Source organism: Mytilus trossulus, chromosome 14 (assembly GCF_036588685.1).
Source record: "Mytilus trossulus isolate FHL-02 chromosome 14, PNRI_Mtr1.1.1.hap1, whole genome shotgun sequence".
Classification (NCBI taxonomy): Eukaryota; Metazoa; Mollusca; class Bivalvia; order Mytilida; family Mytilidae; genus Mytilus; species Mytilus trossulus.
This window is the reverse complement of record NC_086386.1, coordinates 49,921,414-49,942,742: the sequence shown is the minus strand read 5'-3', so window position 1 is coordinate 49,942,742 and position 21,329 is coordinate 49,921,414. Positions and strand designations below refer to the sequence as shown.

Genomic DNA, 21,329 nt, shown 5'->3' with positions numbered 1-21,329 from the left:
AACTTGTCTAAAAAGTGGCAAGAAAAAAAAAGTTCAAAGTCTTTTGTGAGGTTGCAAAAATTACAAGTAGAGTAAAGACTTTTTTTCCATTGTTTTAACAAAATTTTGTTTGGAAGAATAAAGTGCAATAGTTTCCATCTGCACATTTTCAATGTATTATCTTTAAATAGAATAATTTTTTTCACATATTGAGCTTTAATTTGTATATTTCATAATTTAATATTCTGTTCCACTTAAAATACCCAGTTGGAACTTCGGTATCATGTTCTATTAAAACTTTATAAATTTACTTTGAAACTTATGTTTCGAGTTTACGTTTGCATTTATTATTTTCACTTATATAGTGAGTTATTTGTCAAAATACAAGTTTTTATTGGACTTTCATCATTTAATATTTTAAACCATTCCGTATGGATTACTTTTCTTAATTTTGAGAATTCAGCTATTCAGTTTGATTTATTTTTTAGTTTTAAACTTATAAATCTTTCCGAAAAGACTGCATTTTCATCAATACTATCATCTATATAAAAGATATTGCTGTGTATCTATTTTTGGAAAAGTAGTGTTTCCTTTTGAAATTTGATCAAGCGATTCCCTTAAATGACTTTCTTTTTACTGGAGATGAGTATGTTTCTTTTGAGTTTTTTCGTCGGCCATCCTGCCTTTCAATTTTTAAAATGAGATGTTTATTTTGGTTTTCAGTAGACTTTTGTGACATTTTTTCAAACTCAAATTTAATGCATATACGACATTTAAGTTCAATAACCATCAATATTTTATCTTACTAATATCCACTTCCGGTTATCATGCGAACTATGACTATTATCAATCTTTTTAGAAGGGACCGAAAACACCGCCGTAGCAAAGCCCCTTCTATCTCGTTAACATAAACTTAACAAAATAACTCATTATGTTTTGTTATGCAACAATGTCGATAATAATTGAATTAAATGCAGTTTTAATGAATTTATATGAAATGACTAGTTATAATATTTACACTCTGACATCCGAATGAAGTAATGAATTTCGTCTTCGTCGTTTACGTCAGTATCTCCCCTATCAAATGTACGGAAACCTTTTTTTACAAGTCCCTAAAAACAAACAATCATGAATCGTACGTTCAATAACTTATTAAAAATGCTAAAACTGAGTATTGTGAGTTTTTAAGATATATATGATCAATTGGTTGATGACTCCGGAGCTTTGTGATTGGTGTTTGCTCGCCTAATGTTTTGTTCAAGCCACTGGTAAACAAATTGGAATCTTAAAAGGTCATTTTGATCAAAATAGATAGCTCATATATTGTTAAGGTATGTTCAATATTAAACCTTACTGAATTTAGATCTGACCAACCTATGTTCAGATTGTTTAGTGGTTTGTTACAACTTGTGTGAAACCGAATCTCAGAAAATGAGCTGAATACCACTAATTTGACTACAAGCAAATATATCGAAAAACGATTGAAATCTTGTCGAGACTTAACATTTTTAGTTTAAAACTTTTCAGATGGTTTTCAGATAATAATGCACGTTTAAAACTAAAGTTCTTATGTATACATATCGAATATTGAATGTCTTGCGTAATAAATCATTAAGCGAATTGGTGTTTATCTGTTGGCACGAAGCATATAAGTTATCATAAGAATAGTGATCTATCTGTTTAAAATATTAGCTGTCTGCTATACATCTAGTTTCGATTATGTCATATTCCAAACCATCTAAAAATTTAAATATAATACCTTGATAGTATCTTTCTCTGTTTTATAGTGTATAAAAACAGCATTTGTGGAACCGCTGTGAAACAGTACTTTTTGTCCTACAACGTGACATGGAAGTTTTGTTTTCTCTGTAAAAATGTAAACAAACATTTTATACATTATTGGTTGCGTGACCTTTTTATCAAATATAAACATAACTAAATTTAAACTATTGTTTTATTTTTGTTATCCTACAGTATTCTTGAATTATGATGATCACAGCCGCAGTAAATGCCGTCATAACGCGTTTGAGTGTCACTGATGAGTTTTATGTAGACGAAATGCGTGTCTGGCGTATTAAATTGTAATCCTGGAACCTTTGATAACTATTGGCTTATGTGGAACAATAAAAGTTAAAGTTCAAAACTTTCAATAGAGATAATTCTTTTTTTTTTGACATTTTGTTAGTGTAAGGTTTGTATATTGATTCTGCAACAGCGACACAATCAGGTCATAGTGGTACATTTTGAAAAATGAATTGAAAATGAGAAAAGTTGAGTGTTACTGCTTATGTAAAACTCTATATGGCAGTGTTTCATTTGTATGGTGACGATATGTTTATGATAAACATTTACAAGCCAACCCGCCTAGCTTATTTATTTTTGTTTAGTTATGCATAGCCGCAATCGTATAATAGTCCGGTTTTAAATTAATAATATGGTTTAATCGGATCAGTTACATTCTGGATAGAATCTGCTTAGGTTCATACTGGCCGGTTAAAATCGACACTATACATGAAATCGATTATCACAATTTTTTTCCATTTCTACGTGGCATCATTACACGCAACCGTATATATATCCGTAGAGAATTTATTAGTTCAAGTATGGTAATTATGAATTTTTATTATTATACTTACTTGCAAAATCAAGTACTTCTTCCATAAGTATCATTTTGTCATCTTTTTCGCCTTTTTCGTCCACATCTGTATGATTTGCAAATATGAGATACAGGCTAGGTTTGAATGTAAGTTTCTTCACTTGCTGGATAGTGCGCCATATATTAACTGAAATCTATATGTATTTGTGAAATTCATTATTAATAACACAACAAGATTGATTAATCTCCATTCCTAATCCTTTACACAATAAGTGGCCCTTCCTGCACTAGAAATGTAGATACAATAGCTCAATAGTGTTCAAAGAGAAATCAAAACAACAAAAGAAGACACAAAGGATGGTTGGTAAGGGACTCACTATTATATAACATACTTTTTTGTACAGTTCGACCAATATATTTGTGTGAATCCATTAATGGGGTGCTGCATTGCTTTCTAAGAGATATCCGACATTTTTGGACATTAATATTCATTTGTGAGTCTGTCTACTAAACTTCGATGACAGTCATTGTAAGTCACATTGGTTATCAAAAGTACCAGGCTTACAATTTAATACGCCAGACGCACTTTTCGTCTACACTTGACTCATCGGTGTTGTTAAGATCAAAATAGTTATATAGCCAAATAGGTACAAAGTTAAAGAGCATTGAGGACCCTAAATTCCAAAAAGCATAACCTCACTGTTTAGAAAGACATATATTAATTAGAAATAAGAATACACGAGATGCCTGGACTTATTTAGGACAATAAAGACAAAAGTAAGCATTTCTGATTTGAAATCAGAAAATAATTCCCTTCCTATTCAACTTTATACATATACATGATCTTTACGTCCTATTAATTTAAAACATAAGTATCAGCAAGATTACCGTTTTTTCAGCTTTACAGTCAGATACAAATTTTACTGCAAAGTAGCCCCTAGAGTCTAAAAAAATAAAAAAAATATGCATTTAATATCTAATATTTATAGATAATGTGTTTTTTTTTTTATAATTTACTTATGAAAAGGTAAAATCACAAAAATACTGAACTAAGAGGAAAATCAATTCGGAAAGTCCATACTCACATGGCAAAATCATATAACAATACGCATCAAAAACGAATGGACAAAAACGTCATATTCCTGACTTTGTACAGGCATTTTCAAATGTAGAAAATGGTTGATTAAACCTAGTTTTATAGCGCTAACCCTCTCACTTGGATGACTGTCTCGTCAAATTCCGATAAATTTACATTGATGCGTTAACTAAACAGACACATATAGTAGCATAGACCTCGTATTAAATGCCGTAGGAACTTAAATAACACAAGGTTGAAACATAAACCATTCGAAGGCATAATATCTATACTATCTTATTTGTCAGGATATCAACTACTCAATAATCTTAAGCTTTCGAGCAAGAGCAAATACTGGTCGGATTGCTACTATTTGACTCTGTACTTTATCAGACACAGTTAAGTTTGTCTCATAGCCTGGCCAATCAAATAACAGTAAGCGAGGTTTGAAGAATGAGAACCACATCGTTTCACCCTTTTAACCCATAGTGATGAAATAGTTGTTTACAGATGACTACAAATAAGTCTAAACGAGGTACAAAAGATACGATAGGGACAGTCAAACTCATATGTCGAAAATAAACTGATAACACCATAGTTAAAAAGAAAAAAGTCAAACAGATAAATAAAAGTATACAAAACACAACATAGAAAACTTAAGACTAAGCAACAAGAACCCCACCAAAAACAGAGTAAGCAGTTTCTGCTCAACATGTGGCACTCGTCGTTTTGCTCATGTTTCTACAAACCCAGTAAATAGTCTCATTTGATAGGTCACTTTTGAAAAAAGAAAAAAGGATTGTAGTTAAGACATACATCCGATATCATCTGTGAAACGATTATTTCATAACGGTCAACTTACTTGTGAAGGCGTCCGTAAATTTAACAAAGGGATGATTTCAACTGAACAATTTGTAAATCGTGAATTAATAGCTTCCTTGTGAGCAGCAACCCACTATTTTAATAGGTAGAGTAGTTTATGCATTGCTTCAAGTAATTACGCATTTAAAATTGTAACGTTGTGTTGTTGGTAATATCTATTTTACAGAAGGCGCTGAACCTGTCCACACACCCGGTCCTTTTCCTTTTTTCTTTCGAATTTCATGCAATTTCCTCTGTGTGCGTCTGTTACTTCGAGGGCATCTCTTTTATATTATATACATTCAAATCATTTCCTGCCAGTTGACGCTGGCGACGGTCATCAATATATTCGTGAAAATGCAGATTTTCTTTTTGTAACATATTGGAATACTAGTATGTGACAAATGGTGTTTTTTTCTCAACGAAAATACACCTACATAAATATAACTGGAAAGATTGATCAGCGTTTAAAAAAAATAGTACTTTTGATGCTCCCACCATTGACAAAAATATTAATAAAAAATGTATTTGAACTGGCATTATTGGATCGTACATATTGGTTTGAATATGATACCATATTGTCCAATTTAGATAACTGTATTTAAAAGATATGTCTCTGGGTCTTGCACATATATAAGTTGACAAATATGATCGTCATTCATTGTTATATAGTCATATTAACATTGTTTAGAGGCAGCTTAATTTTTACTGAGTCTTCTAAAAGTATGTTCCAAAATATCCACTAGGGTAAATCTATATGCAATAAGTAACAGAATTTAAAGGGATTTTTTCCGCAAAATAATTAAATCCACGAATTTATTGTTTTTTTACAAAAAAACATTTAAAGGTTTACATAAGTGCCACCTGTGTTATTCAAAGTCACGTAACGATGTTTTGAATAGACAGTTGGTCTTCAGTTGAGGATGTACATATTGTAATGCTCTAATTCAATGAAAGCATATTTATACATATATCATGTAAAATTGAGAATGGAAATGGGGAATGTGTCAAAGAGACAACAACCCGACCAAAATAAAAAAACACAACAGCAGAAGGTCACCAACAGGTCTTCAATGTAGCGAGAAATTCCCGCACCCGGAGGCGTCCTTCAGCTGGCCCCTAAACAAATATATACTAGTTCAGTGATAATGAACGCCATACTAATTTCCAAATTGTACACAAGAAACTAAAATTTAAATAATACAAGACTAACAAAGGCCAGAGGCTCCTGACTTGGGACAGGCGCAAAAATGCGGCGGGGTTAAACATGTTTGTGAGATCTCAACCCTCCCCCTATACCTCTAACCAGTGTAGAAAAGTAAAAACATAACAATACGCACATTAAAATTCAGTTCAAGAGAAGTCCGAGTCTGATGTCAGAAGATGTAACCAAAGAAAATAAACAAAATGACAATAATACATAAATAACAACAGACTACTAGCAGTTAACTGACATGCCAGCTCCAGACTTCAATTAAACTGACTGAAAGATTATGATTTCATCATATGAACATCAGGCACAATCCTTCCCGTAAGGGGTTTAGTATCATACCATCATAACATATATGAGAAGAACATAACCCGTGTCATGCCAACAACTGTTTTTAGAATAAATGTGTTTAGTTCCGACGCAAAGACCTTATCAGTGACTCAATATTAACGCCAAAATATGCAATCTTTAATGACTTGACAACAGTATCGTAATTATATCCCTTCTTAATAAGTCTATTCAAAGGTTTTGTAAGTTTATGAGGTGAATACTGACACCTTTGTGCTTTATAAAGAATATTTCCATAAAAAATTGGATGTGAAATACCTGAACGTATAAAAAGTCTGCATGTTGAGCTATATTTACGAATGATGTCTTTATACCGATGATAAAATTTAGTAAATGTTTTGACTAGTTTGTGATATCGAAAACCCTGGTGTACTAATTTTTCAGTTATACATAAATTTCTCTCGTTAAAATCTAAAACATTGTTACATACACGAGCGAATCGTACAAGTTGAGATATATAAACACCGTAAGATGGTGACAAGGGAACGTCACCATCTAAAAACGGATAATTAACGATAGGAAATGAAAAATCATCCCTTTTATCATAAATTTTAGTATTCAGCTTTCCGTTAGTGATATAGATATCAAGATCGAGGAAAGGGCAGTGGTCATTGTTAGTATTAGCTTTATTTAAAGTGAGTTCACCAGGATAAATTTCATTAATATACATACTGAAGTCGTCATTATTGAGAGCCAAAATATCATCCAAATATCTAAAAGTATTATTAAATTTGTTTATCAGATGTTGTTTTGATGGGTCTTTGCTTATTTTTGTCATAAATTGTAACTCGTAACAATACAAAAAGAGGTCCGCAATAAGTGGTGCACAGTTAGTCCCCATTGGAATTCCGATAATCTGACGATATACGGAATCCCCAAAGCGAACAAAAATGTTATCTAGTAAAAATTCAAGGGCATATATAGTATCAAAGCATGTCCAATTAACATAGTTTTTTTGTTTATTGCTACTAAAAAATGACCTAAAAGAGTTTGAACATATATATTCACATTCTGATTTTTTGAATGCCCATTTAATTAGGTGTGTGAATTTTTTCTTAATGAGAATGTGAGGCAATGTGGTATACAGGGTAGAAAAATCAAAACTTTGAACAGATTCAAAATCACCAATATAAGCATGCAATTTATCAAGTACTTCCAACGAGTTCTTGACACTCCAAAAGTAATTTATTCCACTATTTTCGAAGGCCTTATTTGAACAATTTATTATAAGGTTTTTAATTGTACCAAGTGTGCTGGTAAGAATAATAGACAATTTAGTAGTTGAACAATGACTTGAAGACGAAATAAATCTATATTTGTAAGGGGTTTTGTGTAGCTTCGGAAGCCAATACATAGTTGGAACTTTCATTGTATTTGGCTCTGCTTGTAAAGCGGAGGCTAAAAGTTTATGTTTGTTACAGATTTCGTTTTCTGAAAATGGAGTCAGTAGGAATGTTGGTGAATTGGTGATTTCCTTTTTCAGAACCTCGATGTAAAATTTACGTCAAACAATAATAATATTATTAGCAGCTTTATCGGCCGGGACAAAAACAAATTCCTTGGCTAGTTCTTTTAGTTTATGTTTGATACGAGAAATAGGTTTATTGTGGTTATTGTTAATAGTAAAATGTTCTTTAAAATGTTGAATACGTATATCAACTATCTTCATTACTGAATTAAAAAAAGAGTCCAAAGATTTTTTGTCAGCTTTTTCCCGTTTTATCCATTTCATACAGTAAGTATGGAGTGAGTCGTGGATGATATTACGACACTCATTCCAATTAATAATTGACGGGGGACGATATTTAGGTCCTTTACTGAGAAATGATTTTAACTCTCGGTCTTGAACGATGTTAAGATCTCCTGTTATAACATGGGAAATGGGTCCATAAATATATTCGGAATTACTGCAATTACATGAAGTAGGTGTATTTTCACTGATATTAACATCTTTACACAATTGACTATAATTAAACACAAATTTCCGGGTAGATTTCTTGTAAATATAACATATAAGAGGTAGCTCAGTATTGTCAAAATATCCAGGAATTTGTTCTTTAACAGAATGGTCGTTAAATATACCGGCAATATTTACAAAATCAAAGCCTTTATTGACATACTTAATTTTAATAAAATGTTTTTTATGATCTTCAGGGCGATCAATTTTGGGAAATAATTTAGAATAACAATATGCCATAATAATTTGAACAATTTCATACTTAGGACTGCTATATGAAATTGTGTTGCATTCCTCCAAAATTTTATTTAACTTATTAACCGGTAACGAACAGAGTTTTGTTAACAGATAATGTCTGCCGTTGTTTTTTGAAATAGAAATTAGGTCCGAAATATTGGTATGATTGGCCCGAAATTTTCTTTGATTGCGATTTGTTCTACAACCGTGAGAACGGTTTTTGCGAACAGTTTTAGAAACAATATCCAAAATGTTAACGGAATTGGTTCTAGATATATTACCAATTCCCATGATATTATCATTTAGACCGAGAGGGTAAACTGTCTGTAATTTTTTAATCCAATTTAATTCAATTATTTTCCGTGATCGTACAAACTTTGAATGCGATTCACCAGGCTGCTTATTTACTACTTCTAAAGGTTGAACTGCTAAATATTTAAAAGGATGGTTGTGCTTCTTAAGGTGTTGGTAAATGATACTTTTGAATTTATTAGGTCTTTTAAAACGATACAGATGTTCTTGAGTGCGTTTTGATAAATATCTTCCAGTTTCTCCTACGTACTGAATACCACATCCCGGTTTGTTTCATGTGAGTAAATAAATAATACTGTTTGTTTTTCAAGTAATATCAGTTTCAAAATTTAAAGAAAATGTGCGACCATTAAACGTGGACCTTACCGTATTGTTGGTGGAAAGACGGGGACATGTAAGTCATTTTTTGGCATGACACTTATCGATAGAAGGGTAACCACGATTTTTATTGTTAAAAATGTTAGCGATGGTAGTATTTTTAGATAACCGATTTTGAAAATTGAGACGTGTAGATCCCCTTTGAACAAGTTTAGTATTTAGTATTTTTCCGTTTCTTAGTTTCATAATGGGTTTGTTAGTGAATTACATAATAAAGGAGCAAAGATTGGCGTCCAGAATATGAACCAGCATACAATAATTAAGTTAAGTAAAAGTGATAAATTTGTTCGGCTGAAAATGTCGAACGCTATCAGTATTAATTACCCGAAAAAGATAGTGTATATAAGGGTATGACTGATGGCTGACCAATTAGTAGAATGGGGCTGAATATTGAAATACTACTTTTTGATAAACATTCCTAAAGTAATGAACTAGAGCAGTTCTCGCTCGGACACACACTCCATAATCTAGTATATTATAAGAGCATAAACCTGAAGCACGGGGAGGCACTCTACTGCCTCCACACGGCACTAAAGACAAACTCTGTAAAAAATAAAATTGAGAATGGAAATGGGGAATGTGTCAAAGAGACAACAACCCGACCAAAATAAAAAAACACAACAGCAGAAGGTCACCAACAGGTCTTCAATGTAGCGAGAAATTCCCGCACCCGGAGGCGTCCTTCAGCTGGCCCCTAAACAAATATATACTAGTTCAGTGATAATGAACGCCATACTAATTTCCAAATTGTACTCAAGAAACTAAAATTTAAATAATACAAGACTAACAAAGGCCAGAGGCTCCTGACTTGGGACAGGCGCAACAATGCGGCGGGGTTAAACATGTTTGTGAGATCTCAACCCTCCCGCTATACCTCTAACCAGTGTAGAAAAGTAAAAACATAACAATACGCACATTAAAATTCAGTTCAAGAGAAGTCCGAGTCTGATGTCAGAAGATGTAACCAAAGAAAATAAACAAAATGACAATAATACATAAATAACAACAGACTACTAGCAGTTAACTGACATGCCAGCTCCAGACTTCAATTAAACTGACTGAAAGATTATGATTTCATCATATGAACATCAGGCACAATCCTTCCCGTAAGGGGTTTAGTATCATACCATCATAACATATATGAGAAGAACATAACCCGTGTCATGCCAACAACTGTTTTTAGAATAAATGTGTTTAGTTCCGACGCAAAGACCTTATCAGTGACTCAATATTAACGCCAAAATATGCAATCTTTAATGACTTGACAACAGTATCGTAATTATATCCCTTCTTAATAAGTCTATTCAAAGGTTTTGTAAGTTTATGAGGTGAATACTGACACCTTTGTGCTTTATAAAGAATATTTCCATAACTCTGTCAATAATACGTGTTTTTTTTAAATTGAATTTTTCTATTATATCAATTGTGTCATTTTATAACATATTAACATGCTTACTTCTCCCTAATGCAGGCAGGTGATCATTGTAATAATAAAAAGCTCCTCCCTTGTCATATTTTAAATCTAGAATCCGATGAGAACTTGGTGTTTCATATTTGATCCACTTTACTTGTACTTCGTTTCTACCTGTGTCTACCTTACAGCCGTCAATATCCATCACGATGCCTTCTTTCTCATCTGTATATATAAAGTACAAATGTAAAATGTAAACTCCACATGGGTCTGAGTCGGTTTAACACTGTAAATATAAATAATAATCACACGCACACACACACTTTATAATATATATATATATATATTAATTGCGGTTTTTATCCAATGCAATCAGAGGTTTGAACGTAGTTTTCAATTTAGACTCGGTTTTTTTTCTTTGGGCTGGTATCATATTTTCCCTTCGGTTTATATTATCCGTTCATCCTATATTGACTCTTAAAATTCAAGAGTTTATCTAAATATGAGGGTACTTTTTATATGGCCTTCCAAATACCGTTTCGATCCCTAACATCACTGAAGAGACATTTATTGTCGAAATCCGGATCTGGTGTACTAAAAATATTGACACCTCATGTTTGTGGCCACAAGTTTATTGTTTTCTGTTTAACATTAAATCTATATTAAGATCCATTTTGTTACATCTTGTGATCTATTTTATTTGGCAATCGCCAATGGCAGTCAGCAGGGTTATAGAACATCAGTTGTTCGACCTGTTAGTCAAATGCGTTTTGTTTAAATAAACTTTTTAACTTTTTTGGTCTTTTGGAAAATGTTGTTTGTGCTGTTTTGAGACCCTTCTACAACGAAATTTGTTTTACATGCACACGTATAAAAATTGCGGTTTTTATCCAACGCAATCATAGGTTTGAACGTAGTTTTCAATTTAGACTCGTTTATATATATATATACAACTCGTCTAAACATCAACCCAACAATGTTAGATCTGTAAGTTTGCTTTCGCAAATTTTTGGTTCTTCCCTTGCCGGGATTCGAACCCATGGTACTGTGATATCGTGACACCAAATCGCCTGCACTGCAGCCGTCCCGCTAGACCAGACGACCACCTGGGCTCTCAATAAAAGAGCTTTCGACGTCAGTGTTAATCTAGCGGCGTACTACAGTACATGATATATAAGGCATGAAGATGTTATATATATATATAGATATAAACGAGTTCAATTGTTGTTTAATGTGTTAATGTTATTATATGATATTATATTGGGAAACGTCACTCTTTTATGAAAAGGCCTCATATCACACAGGCGGAGAAATATGCAACACGATGAAATGTACATTGATTTTTCTCTGTTGAAATTCGCAATCGATGGTGAACGAATTTGCATGTTTGAGAATGAACTTAGATATCAACAATAAGCATAAAACATAATGATTTATAGTTTTCAGACCAAAAATATTAACAAGTGCAATATGTATTTTTTTATATGAAAATTGCAAAAGAAATAAGTTTGAGTCGTTGTATACATGTATTGAAAACAAGAACAGGTTGAATAGGTCGTATGGATAATTTATTATAATTTCTGAAATTTCTATTTGAATATTCATGAGGAAAAGTGATATCATGTCAGTGACTGTATATGACTGGTCAAATAGAACGAGTGCAGTATAAATATATATATAAAGTGCCTAGAAAATCAATCTAACGATGTTAGAGTAGATTTGATTCGTAACTTCCTCCCCGGCGCCGGGGCTGGAACCTGTACTTTTGATTTATAACTTCTACGACAACACCGCCTAGCATTGCGCAGAGACCTTATTCCCTCCTCTAACTCTAGCTTATAAAAATAAGCTCACGTTTTGGGAGGTGTTACCTTGTCGTAGGAATTAAACAAGGATCTCTGATACAATACACGAAGTGTTCTTTTTAGTGTACAGAAATGATCATCTACTCATCTCTTCAGTATAATTACAGGATGCTAATCTATTTTTAAAAGCATACAATCACTGTAAAATAATATATGTATATCTCTGCCTATGTGTAGTGACAACTGCAAATTATACCTTGTCCATCGGATTTCTTATGATTAAGAAATACCAGGCGTTAGAATATGATTTAAGTGCCTAGAAAATATACATAGCTACTAGAATGGTAGTTAATAACAATGGTTTATGCCTTCAGTTCTATTTTGTTTACCATAACATGAGGCGATAATATTTGTTGTCTGAACTGCTTCTTGTTCAACTCAATATCCTTGTTTTAATTTCTCTATAAGAAATACATTGTTAATATTATGATAAGAAATATTAGGTAAATTTCGAAAAAGTTAAACATATCCAGAAACCTCAGCAATACCGTACACATCATACAACAGTATAGTTTAACTGGTTTTTTTAACGCCCTATTCAACTAATCAACAACAAAGTACTGTATTTATAAGCAAGTTTATAGTACTATTGCAGAAAGCTACTGATAGATAAGGATAACAGTCTTCGGATATTATATTCGCAAAAAGTTAAACAAATTAAACTGGAAATGTAGATTGCAATGCTCTGCATAAGGAATTAAAAAAACAAAAAAGTTATTGATAATTATAATTTTATACAATTCGAAATAATGCATGTATGGTATACGTAGCCAAAGATTTTTTTCATTTTACCATGGAATGTACATTTATATACATGTAGTTACGTATTTATTTCTATAATAGTAATACAAAAACAATTACCTTCTTTTACTTGAGCTACTTTAACAACCTTTGCATCTTTAAAAATACCATAGGACTGCCGTGCGGTATGCCTTGGATGTTCTCTTGAAGTCTGCATATCTTCTCTGTCAAAATTTAGCAAATCAGTAGTACACATTAGAAAACGTGTTATAAACAGCATTATTTTTATTTACATGTGTAAAACATGACATATCTATAGTATAATCCTTTTGTGTGTCGCTTCTCCTCTTTCCACAATACAATTATCGTCATGCCTCTGTGTCCTATAGGTACAGTGCATAGTCGCATTTGTTATTCATTTTTATGATTATAGAGATTGAGTTATTTTGGGAGAAAAACGAGAAAAAAAGACATCCAGATATTTTTCCGTCATTGGACAACATTTTAAGTCAGTTAAGACTTCCGGTTTGCTTCTTTCTGTATACTTTGAATATACATATACTACGAAAGTGTATTTCCTATCTGTTATCATTTTTAAGTTTACTATCCACGGCGGTCACAGAGTTTATTACATAGTGTGGATGAGTATAATATATTAATGAACGCCGTGGATCGATTAATTAACTGAGAATTGAAAATAAGAAGCAAATACGTTTTATTTATAGTAATGAATGTTCATAATATACAGATAAGCGCTGAAATTATTCATGTCTTATTAAAATTAATAGAAAAAATGGGAATTTTGAAAAAAGGACGAGCCGGGATAGAAAAAAAAATTGTCCTGTCCCAACGTACCTGTGAGATTTGATATCATTTCTGAAACTCTCCAATCAATAAATATTTTACAAAAAAAGAAGATGTGGTATGATTGCCATTGAAACAACTCTCCACAAGAGTCCAAAATGGCACAGAAATAAACAATTATAGGTCACCGTCGGCCTTCAACCTTTAGCAAAGCCCCAACCGTATAGTCATATTCAAAAGGCCGCGAAATAACAAAATAAAACGATTCAAACGAGAAAACTAGCTGCCTTATTTATGTACAAAAAAATGAACGAAAAACAAGTATGTAACACATAAAAAAAAGACCACCACAATACGGTACAAGTTATGTATAAAGACAATAAATTCATATTTCGATAATAATAAACATAAAATATCTCCCCCTTTAATAATAATCCAAAAGTGAAAAGATTAACACGTGAAGTATATTTTTCTTCAATCACGTCAGGGTACGATTATCTGATCACACTAAGACACCTGCACGATTTTTCTAAACGAGCAATATGTGTCAGGTAGATTGTATCCAATAATGAGGATGTAAAAGTTAGGGTCAAATACGGTACAAAATTACGTAATTATAAATGTGAATGATTTGCAATTATATATGCTTATATTGTAATTTTTTCTATTTGTAATTGACTAAGAATCAGTTGGATTATATTATAATTTATTAATTTATGTTTCACACACAAATTAAACTAACAAGTACATGTACTAACAAAATTTGTTATATACCGTAACGGTTAACGAGGCCGGGATAAGGTACCGGTATTTGATGTATCAACTAAAAAATGTGAAAAAATATTAATAAAACATGATTTACCTCCAAAAACAAAGAAGACCACCACTGAATTACTGGCTCCTGACTTGAATGTTGATATCATACAAAATGTATGTTCATATTGAAATTGAAAGGGGAAAAATGGAATTTTGGAAATAAAGGAGGAGGAATAAAAAAAACATTTTCCTGTCCACAGTACCTATCACTTTCTTGTTTTTTATTAAATCTTTAAAAAAAATCTTCCTACAACACTTTACATACTTTTAACCACGCTCTGAATGCCCGCGATTTCGCGTGTGTTCTACTATTTTTTTCTAAAAGTTTGTGATTTTCTTGTTTAACATTTTTTTCTTGAGTTAAGTCATTCCAGTTGATGTTTTATAATGTGTATTTCTATGTTGTAATGTTATACTACTGTTTCAGAAAAGGGAAAAGGTGTGATACCATTAAAACGTGTCATCCCGCTGCAATTGTTTGCACCTGTCCTAAGTCAGGAATCATATATACAGTTGTTGTCGTCTGTTTATATGATTCATAAGTGTTTCACATTTTTCTTGTTTTTTATGAAATTAGAACGTTGCTTTTCCCGTTTGAACAGTTTTACGTTAGTAATTTTTGGGACCCTTTATAGCTTGATGTTCGGTCTGAGCCGAGGTTCCGTGTTGAATACCGTACTTTGACCTATAATGGTTTACTTTTATAAATTGTGTCCTGGATGGAGAGTTGTCTCATAAACAATCATACCAAATCTTCCTATATCTATATAGTATTCTTTTATTTGTGTTTAATATTATGTCTGTTTTATTGATATTCATTTGATGTGACTTTATACCATACATCCCGTCATTGTGTCATTGTTTTATAATAATCCTCGTATTCTTGTCTTTCAATTTGCTAAATCCAATGTGCTGTGTTTATATGCCTTTTATGTTTCTTAGATACATTTGTCGCATGGCTCTGTACTTATACATCCCATAAATGTGTTATTTTGCTAGGGTAAATTAGTGTATACATATCTTTAATTTTTTTGATTACATGATTTGTTTATATGACTGTTTGTTCATCTTTTTTAAACATATATTTGTTTTTATATCAATTGAGATTAGCACATAATGTTGACTGCTGATCCCAGCATTGTCAATATGATGTATTTGATGTAACTATCATACCAGTGAGAGGTTAAGCTAGCTTTAAAACCAGACTTAATCCACCATTTTTTAACATCAAAATTGTCTGTAACAAGTAAGGTATATGCCAGTTGTTATCCATTCGTTTGATGTGTTTAAGCTTTTGACTTTCCCTTTTGATAAGGGGCTTTTCTTTTTGAATTGTCCTCGGAGTTTAGTATTTTTGTGTTTTTACTTTTTTTCATGTAATATTCAAAATAATAAAAATACCAATAAATATCATGCAAGTCATGACATGACTCTTACCTTAAATTAGCAGCAACACATCTTTGAAATTTATGACCAAGATCGTGTTTGTCAGACATGTAGCAAATATTACACAAATCAAAATCATGGCACGTTATACATTTCCATCTGATACCGCGTATGTACTTTTTTTTGTAGTTTTTTCCATCATTTGGGCAACAATCACAAACATAACCTTTGTGTTCAACTCCTGTTTAAATATAAATCACTAATCATTCGAAGTAATCAACGTCAGAAAATATGAATTGTCTTTTTAATGCATACGGAACTCTATCTGACATTCCGCCACTACTATATGTTTTAAAACCAAGACGAATTCAATGGCGATAACAGAAATGAAGCTATTTTAATCATTGTAAAAGTAAACAGAAGAGCTAATTTAAAGGAGAGATCAAGTGTGCTTTAAGTGATACGTCAAAATATTGAGTCGAATAACAGGTTTTCCACTAGAGTAATGATGAGTAAACTCTGTGTTCCATAAGTAACTGTTTAGGAAAGACACCAAATTTATCATGTGTTTACTTGTATGTGCTCAAAGACCTAAAGTCATACATGTTATTAAAATTTAAGTGACCTTTGTCTCATTACAATACCTAATGGTCCATTGTCAAACAGTAGTAAGGAGGTACTTGACAAGTTATACTCTTCTATATTTCCGTTATCCCATTGTACTAATACATCATGTTTATGTGTAAGCATGTGTCTACTTTTTACTGCTTTTTCTTGTACTGGTATTATATATTCCTTTGCTTTGAAATCTCCAACCTAAAGGAAATAACAGTTATTGCATTATGTTCGTTGGCTATATGCGGCCTTTGTAAAAATCAAATTGACAGATCTAACGCTGATATATTTTTTACATATCAAAAAAAATACATTGAGATCTGATTGTTCATTTATCATGAAAATGGAGTCAAAAGATACATAAAAAATACTTGAACTTATTAATCATAAAAGAACTGACATTGCCTTATCAAAACATAAAAATAACCAAAAGACATTTTTTGAATTTACAAAAATAAAAACCAGAAAACAAATTTGGAATAGTCCCATGTAATCCAAAACAGAAATTGATCCTGATCCACACGTGGAATTCGTCGCGTTGCTCGTGTACGTATATATACATGAGTATATGTCTCGGTCGGCAGGTCAAATTTCAGGAAAAGAAAATCATAAAATCATTTCCCTCGTCATCTGTAAATGCATTTTTGTAATAACTGTCAACCAACTAGTGATGGCGGTCGTCAAATTTCAAACAGTTGATTTCGAGCAAAAAACAACGAATACAATGTTTTAAGTTTTGACTGACGCGAGTTGAGATCGACACAAATAATCTCCCGAATTCAGCGAAAAATTAAACATGAATACAATAATAAAATAACGAACAATACAAGATTGATAAAAGCTTACCTGAAAAATGTACAAACTATGGCGGGTTTTAATCGGTGTTACGCACATGCAAAGCTTTTCGCTTGCCTTGATTTAACACGTGCAATCAAATATACACACACAATATGAAATATGAACGTTAGAACTGGCTTCAGGCTCACCAGTAACCTGAGCAAATAATGAAATAAAACGTAAACATGGTAAAGTAAACACGATAATATTTTCATTTTGGACAAGATACTATTTCTATTTGAAGATTTAGTTATTTAAACTTACATGTGTTACTGTTCCTACAAATCCATTTCCACCATCTTGGTCGTTATAATCATCCCATCCAGGACCTCTTACAACTCTTGCACCTTTCTGTACATTTTCTGTATTACAAATTATACAACAAAAATGATTGCTTGCATAATTTAAGCGTCATTATATATATTATTGAAGGATTAATACATAGCCTTTTCTATGCAGGTTTAGATATACTCCCTAAACCCCTATATAAGCAAGATGGGTTATTTATCTGGGTCGAGGGTTGATACCATGGCAGGAATGGAAAAGGTATGATATTCTGTCATATTTTTCTGACACATTGTTTTTTTAAATCAGGCAATTAACATATATTCTAACCTGCTTGAGACAAGTACTTATATTTTTTTTACATTGTCCAGACTATATGTGGTTATTCTTATAATGCAACTCTTACAACGTTTGCTTTTGTATGTGTTGGATGTTATGTGTTAACAAACGGCACCGGAATACTAGAAGTTACTTGCACGTAGGCACTAACATAAGTTTTTTTCACGAGAGGTCCTTGATACGGTTTATAAGCCTGGATATAAATTAAATGCAAATGTACCTCCGCTTGTTATACATATGCAAATACGATCATATAAATGCTACTTATACATGTTATATGATGAAATTATATTATTGATATTTTAATTCTTAATCTGAGAACCTCCATTTAAAATGTGTAAATGTACAATACTTAACATAGTTTTTCTGCATATGTACTGATAGTAAGTTCACGTCTTATTGACGGACTATAATAGTAATACCTTGCTTTGCTTAGGCTTTAAACGGTATAACTGTTTTTGAACTAGACAGGTTTTATGGAAAAGAACCACGTCCGAAAGGGAGATAGCGTTTTAAAATAACAATAGAACAATATAATTGATTGAATTCCTTACTACGATATTCTGAAAAATAGGGAAAAAAGGTACACCGCCTTATAATTGAGCAATACTTAATATCAATAAATGCATGTCGTGCATTGTCGACATTGAAAAGAAAAGAAAAAAGTAAACACGGGGGTCAACAAATTGAATGTAAATGCAAGCACTGTGACTACGGATTTAGCTATACTTTTTGAAACTTTTGGATTTTAGCTCTTCATCTTTTATATAAGCTTAAGATTTCAATTATTTTGGCCACGAGCATCACTGAAGAGACACGTATTGTCGAAATGCGTATCTGGTGCAGTAAAATTGGTACCGTTAATGTTATTAAATATGTTCGTTTACTCACCAAATATTGCAATTGGCAAATGGTCTTCGTAATACATAGGACCTTTTGCTGCATCTAAATATTTTAAATCACACTGTCCATTTCTACCAACGCGGTACCTCCCTTTTACATTATCATTCCATTTTACGATTGCATCAGACCTGTATGTTTCGATATCGTGTTCGATGTACTTTACTACTCGGCCTAAAAAATGGCACATTGAGAGAGATTTCAAATTAAATATACTGCAACCGTTTCTTGCAACCGTCACATGTTTAAAACTAACAAATTGAGTAAGCAAAAGATGTAGACATATAGTATATACAAGTTGTGTTTATTTGCTGTTAAAAATTGTGTTTATTTACATTCAAGTACAATGTAAATTTCATCCTGTGTCATCGTATCATTGTGATATTGTATGATTTAACATATTCATGACGATAATTTACCTTTATGTTTAGGGTCACTATGCAGGTGAACATATGCATTTGGCTTAATACCCAAGGCTCTTGTGAATTCCTGATTTTCCCGTGGTGGCATTTGTTCTCTAAAAATGAATTTTAAGTATAATTACATCTTGTATAAGAAAACCAGATTTTAATTGGTTGATAGCCAGTGTATTTTTCGCATATCTTCATTTGTTTTCCTCATTTCAAACGAATTTACCTGTTTTTCTCCACTAACGATGAATTTGACTCAAATACCATAGTATTTGCCATTTTAGATATTCCTTTTTTACCCTCTCGAGCATCTTTCCACAAAGTTTTTTCTGATATAACGTTACATAAAAAAGCAAACTAACGTGAATAAGTGCATGTATAATTCCCGCGGTTCTATGATAATATCCTGTTATCCTCAAAATTATGCATACACATTTTAATGAATAATAGCTTTCAAGTAAAAAAAAATATCGTCACCTGTACAGAGAGTTCCATTTCAAAGCTATTCGATGTAATTAAATAATTATATCATGTTATGGAGGGATATTTGCGAACAATACCAATTTTTCACAAATATCCCTCCATAACATGATACATCTGTTCGTTATCTTTAACCAATCATTGAATAATAAATAACATCATCGCGTTGCGGAAGCGGTAGTAATTAGAGCAGCAGCTTATCCCGTGTTCATTTTTTTCAATCAAATATGTTAATTAAAATGTTTATGATTTGTTACGTACGATAAATTTTGTTCCGACAAACCGATTGAAAACAGATGTATCGGTGAACAAGTTAATACACCCACTGTAAAAATCTGTCTCCTTTCAACATTATAGCAAAGTATACAATGAACACAAAACCGGGATCGACGCTATCGTTTTAGATTATAACATGTGTCGGTAAGAATAACTTGTATACATTATTTTAACTTGACAACTAAAGCTTGACGCCAGGTGCGTTGAAAACTGATTGGTGACTTTGTGTTGTTTTCTAATCTTTGATCTGGTTGTTATCTCTATGATAAATTACCCCTTTCCATTCTGAATTGTATTAAATGATTAAGTAAAAGAGAAGGGCGAAAGATACGAGGGACATTCAAACTCATAGATAAAAAATAAACTGACAATGCCATAGTCAAAAAAATAAAATGACAAACAGACAAGCAACCGTGCACAAGACACAACATAGAAAACTAAAGACTTATTAACACGAACCCCACCAAAACTGGGAGTGATATCTGGTACTCCAGAAGAGTAAGCAGCTTCTGCTCCATATGTGGCAACTGTTGTGTTGCTCATGTTTTTACAAACCAAGTAGATAGTTTAATTCAGTATGTCACATTCACAAAAAAAAAATGGAACAGGATTGTAGGTTCGACATACGGAACATGTCCGATATCATCTGTGAATCGGATAAGTTCAAGTTTAAATTTCGAAAATTTAAATAAAAACTAGGAGTTAAACTCAATCGCAATATACTTGATTCGTGAATATATTTCCTTTCGGTGCTACTTAACGGGGATTTGGAAGTCTTCAAACGAGTCAACTGAACTCTTAAATGTTGATGTTAACAGCAAATCTTTACTTTTATACACAACATAATTTAAGAATAATGTGTTATTATTAAAATATAAAACATACTAAATCTACACAAAATATTAAAATAAACTGTAACATAACAGTACATATCTTTCTACATTTGATGACTTACATATAGATTTCTACACTGCAACAAGTGTATTATGATATGTTTCCACTCGAGACAGTTAAATTTTATCATTTAAAGCGCGAGGCTTGCCGGGCATTTTAGATAATAACATTTAACTGTTGAGAGTGGAGAAATATCGTAATACACGAGTTATAGTGTCGGAATCTGTTTCTCTGGTGACTTTAATCTTTCTTTTTCATAGATTTTCAGAAACTTGTGTTCTTTATATATGCTACGTCATCGGGCAAGGTCGCCTTTT

General features: G+C 32.1%; 1 protein-coding gene across 1 annotated transcript in view; it reads right to left on the bottom strand.

The window, feature by feature from the left end:
• The window catches only part of LOC134696014 (uncharacterized), a 75,879-nt gene that overhangs the window by 41,496 nt on the left and 13,054 nt on the right, over positions 1-21,329 (bottom strand). The window contains exons 7-17 of the mRNA XM_063557535.1: positions 19,372-19,469; positions 18,944-19,126; positions 17,693-17,790; positions 16,621-16,792; positions 16,028-16,217; positions 13,091-13,194; positions 10,410-10,589; positions 3,464-3,519; positions 2,616-2,769; positions 1,739-1,845; positions 998-1,091 (exon numbers count right to left, since the gene is read on the bottom strand). Of these exons, the coding sequence (XP_063413605.1) occupies positions 998-1,091; positions 1,739-1,845; positions 2,616-2,769; positions 3,464-3,519; positions 10,410-10,589; positions 13,091-13,194; positions 16,028-16,217; positions 16,621-16,792; positions 17,693-17,790; positions 18,944-19,126; positions 19,372-19,469 (1,436 nt within the window). The remainder of the gene's footprint in view (positions 1-997; positions 1,092-1,738; positions 1,846-2,615; positions 2,770-3,463; positions 3,520-10,409; positions 10,590-13,090; positions 13,195-16,027; positions 16,218-16,620; positions 16,793-17,692; positions 17,791-18,943; positions 19,127-19,371; positions 19,470-21,329) is intronic.